Consider the following 4,491-nt stretch of genomic DNA (forward strand, 5'->3'; position numbering starts at 1 on the left):
AAGACCATGCTTGAATACCACCTTACAGGTGGTATTCAAGCATGGTCTTTCTCCTGTTAATATAAACTGTTTGACAGTGTTTGAATAGCAGTTACACAACATATGTAACCCACATGAAAAATTCAGTCTTTTGATTTGTAGAATGCCTATTACTTAAAGAAAAAGTTGTATTGAAAAATATTACACACACACACACACTGCCAAATAACTATAGATAAATCTTCTATACATTTGAGCAGATCATTAGGGTGAAGTATTAGAGGATAGTGTTTCAATAAAATGTACTGAATGCTTAGTGTGTAGCAATACAAGTATCACATGTAGATTGAAATATGAAAACTGTACCCATGTATTTTTTTATTTAAGTTATAAAATCATGATTACTGTTCTATATAATATATTTTTGAAATACATGTGAATGTTTTATTTATATGGATTATCTACAAAAATAAGTTTTCAATCAATTATAAACTAGTAGTTGTGATGTCTGTAAGTTGGGCAAACTAATAACATCAAAGATTTTGAAACTTCCTTGGGTAATATGTTTTAAACCTTTGAAGATTAAAACCTACCTTTCATTAGTCTTAAGTCAAAATTAATAATAAACACTTGCTTCGTAGCAGTTGTTTTTTTATATTGTTTATTATTACTTTTAATATCTGTAATTTTGTTGTTTTTTCAAAAGGCCCTAACCTTAAGGTAAGGAGCTAAATTCAAATGAGTTGAAACCTCAGTAACTGAAGATACTTAGCTAATTAATCAATGAAATTGTTATTACTTATGCTTAAGCCTGATATGTTTCCACCAGAGTATAGTTGCATCCAGGTAACAGACAAAAACATAACCCTTTAGTCTTGATGTATCAAAAAAGACATCACTTTTATTTATAATAATTAGTTATTTTTACAGAAATGAGGAAAACAAAGACAATTGTTATGACCATTATTACAACCACAATTGTACTTTTCACAAATATTTCACTTATTATTACCATTATTACATCCACAATTGTACTTTTCACAAATATTTCACTTATTATTACCATTATTACAACCACAATTGTACTTTTCACAAATATTTCACTTATTATTACCATTATTACAACCACAATTGTACTTTTCACAAGTATTTCACTTATTATTACCATTATTACAACCACAATTGTACTTTTCACAAATATTTCACTTATTATTACAATCACAATTGTACTTTTCACAAATATTTCACTTATTATTACCATTATTACAACCACAATTGTACTTTTCACAAGTATTTCACTTATTATTACAACCACAATTGTACTTTCACAAGTATTTCACTTATTATTACAACCACAATTGTACTTTTCACAAATATTTCACTTATTGTTACAACCATTACAATTGTACTTTTCACAAATATTTCACTTATTATTACAACCACAATTGTACTTTTCACAAGTATTTCACTTATTATGACCATTATTACATCCACAATTGTACTTTTCACAAATATTTCACTTATTATTACAACCACAATTGTACTTTTCACAAGTATTTCACTTATTATGACCATTATTACATCCACAATTGTACTTTTCACAAATATTTCACTTATTATTAGAACCATTATTTCGCCAGTGAACAGTTTTTTTAAAATAGTATTCACTTTTTATTGTCTTCTTTCATGTTAATTACATCCAAACAAGTAGCTTTAGCTAAACTATTCTATAAATTTCCTACTCTTTAAAAATCTTAGTTTGAAAGATGCCTACACAAAGTTTACCACAGTAAACCTTTTCTTAGATGTCAACAAGAACACAAAAGAAGCAAGGAACTCGTCACCGCATCTGATGGTGGAAGTTATCTGCGAGGATTCACAATTTTTATTGGGGAGCTTTTTTCTCAAATAGAGGTAAAATAGTAAGTTTTATTTTCCTGACCTAAAACTTGTATTTATCGAAACATTGCTTTTGTAATTTAGAATTTTTTTTTATTGTAATTGTTAAATGAACTGTTGAAAATAAATAATTTAACAGTTTTTGAATACATATTTATTTCTCCTATAATGTGTCCATTACATGTCACATGCATGACTCAATATGGACCTGATAATTGTTGGAATGTTTTTTAAAGATGTCATTACGTGTAGCACGTGGTCATAATCAACATTTGAAACAGAGTTTACTGGATCTAAATGTATTGGGAAGTATTTAAACTGCCGATTAAATCCTCATTCATGACAAAGTTTTGAAAAATGAGACACAGATTTAATGTAGGGAATTAATTAGTGTACAGGTTGACTAATAATGCCAAACAGCTTCTGTAATAAAAGGTAATAAACTAGATATATCAAACATTCTAAGCAATACTTTTAATGGAATGAATGTACCTCGTTTATGGAATACACAGGCAATAGCTGTTAGCTTCAGTCATAGATTTAATGTTTGTTGAATAACGTACAATTGTTTATAAGTAATTCTAAGAAAGTGTGGGTGTAAGGGAAGGAATAATATTTAATAATCTGTCAGCCAAACATTATCTGCTATAGTCAGTGCTAACAAGGCCTTTTGGCCATTACCAGGGCTTATCAAGCTAGCTGACATAAGACAGCCAGAGTAATGGTCTGTGTATTATTTATATCATTTGCATGGACAACAATCTATAGGTGTGAATTAGATGAAGTAGCCGAACTTTATTGTCAGTTTTATTTAAATTATAACATGTGAAGTAAGATCATAGTAAGTAAAGGGAGTCGAAGGCTGCCTGGAGGGGGTCACCTCTTTTAACCACTTGTATCATTATACAGTAGTGTGTTGTCTGTCAGTAGACATTAAAATGATGTCACATAAGAGACATTTAACATTGCAATTTGTACTGTCGTAACGTCAGTAAAAAGTGTGCATGCCATGAATCATGAAAAGAATTGTGTACTCAGTAGGCTACAACACAGTATGACATATGAAATTCCAAAGCAAGAAATAAAAAATATTTGTTACTCTTAATTTTTGTTTTATTTATTCTGAAAACAAAACATTTTCGACGACCCTGTGCAAGTACATCTAGCTTATATTCTTGGTTTTTTGTTCTAGTTTAGCCACTGGGAAGTAATAACAAGCGTCCTACACAATAATAGTTGTTTAGATAAATAGTTTTTTTAAAATCTGGAACAAAGAATTATAGGTGCAAGCATTCAAAACTTGTACTTCTACTAATTTTGGGCACTGATTTATTTAAAACATTTAAAAATGTGACTTAAAGTTTAGTAGTGTATTCTTGTACTAATACGATGTTAAACTGGATTTTTATGTAATCCGGAAATTACTGAATTGTTTTTATACAAGCCTCTACTTGATTACTGTTTATCTTGTTACAACAATTTTAAAAAAAACCTGATTAAAAAAAATGGATCAAGTTACTTATTTTCGTCATATGATTCAAAGGGGACCCTAGCATTAAATATTGACATTGTATTAAAATGAATGATATTTTTTGTTTTATTTTTGTTATTAAGGAACCTATAACCAACAAATTCATGGACTCTATTCCAGGGGTAATATAATATTACAATTGCTTCAAGGCCATCTTCATTCTTCTAGGTTACTGTAGGAGATGTAAAAGAAAAGTTGTGGATCTTTGGAATAGCTCTTACTGAGCTACTTGATGTCCTTCTCAGTAATCCCACTGAAGATAACCTGAAATGTGTTTGTCAAGTATTAAAGGTAGTTTTTTAAGTGCTGGTGGCTTTCTGTTTCCTTGTCTATACTCTAGAAGTTGACATTGTTTACAATGTTCGTATAAAAGTTGACGTACGTATCTCGTCTAGCTTCCTTTGAACTGTGTTACATAAACTCATTTTTCCAGTTATAGAAGGAAATATTCTTAATTTAGTGTACTTAGATATTTTTAAAATCTAAATATTAAATGTATCTCAGATTTATATATGCTAGTATACTCTGTTGAATTCTATATGTTTTGAGTTTTAAATAAATTGCACATGCACAAAGGTGAAATTGGCATTGTGATACTTGTGTTGAGTGTTGAAGGACTAAACTAGAAAATTAGCACAGATTAGAAGAATGACATTTCGAAAAACTTCCATCTTTAGGTCAGTTTGCACTGGTTTTGCAGGTGTTTATATGCTATCTAAGTATTAAAGTGGACGTGCGTGGTAGGTTGATGGAGTAATTGAAGATTTGACTAATTATAGCCACAAGCTGCTGATTTCCAGGCCCGAGTCTCTGGTTGTCCTTTTCAATCTGTGTCACTTTTGTTATTAGTCCTCCAAGACTTTCTCCACAGGCTGAACTAGGCATTTGTTGCCCATTTTACTTTAGTTTTGTTCATCATGAAGACTGCCTGAATCATCTATAAAAGAACCCGCACAAAGTTGTTTACTTACAGGAGGCACGTGTTTAAAAAAAAAATCCAAATAATCTTTCTTATTATAAGCTGGAGAAAACTATCCTCATGGAAAGGTAGGTTATAATCATTAGTGGGAAAGTTCCATACT

The 4,491-nt window shown here is 30.1% G+C and overlaps 1 protein-coding gene across 1 annotated transcript in view; it reads left to right on the forward strand.

Annotated features, from left to right (window-relative positions):
• LOC106468806 (polyadenylate-binding protein-interacting protein 1-like) overlaps positions 1-4,460 on the forward strand; it is a 15,759-nt gene extending 11,299 nt beyond the window's left edge. Inside the window, exons 5-6 of the mRNA XM_013929244.2 lie at positions 1,785-1,893; positions 3,578-4,460. Coding sequence (XP_013784698.1) covers positions 1,785-1,893; positions 3,578-3,712 — 244 coding nt within the window. The 3' untranslated portion in view covers positions 3,713-4,460. The remainder of the gene's footprint in view (positions 1-1,784; positions 1,894-3,577) is intronic.
• Positions 4,461-4,491: the final 31 nt, after the last annotated feature.

The sequence above is a fragment of the Limulus polyphemus genome, unplaced genomic scaffold (assembly GCF_000517525.1).
Source record: "Limulus polyphemus unplaced genomic scaffold, Limulus_polyphemus-2.1.2 Scaffold3170, whole genome shotgun sequence".
Taxonomy (NCBI): domain Eukaryota; kingdom Metazoa; phylum Arthropoda; class Merostomata; order Xiphosura; family Limulidae; genus Limulus; species Limulus polyphemus.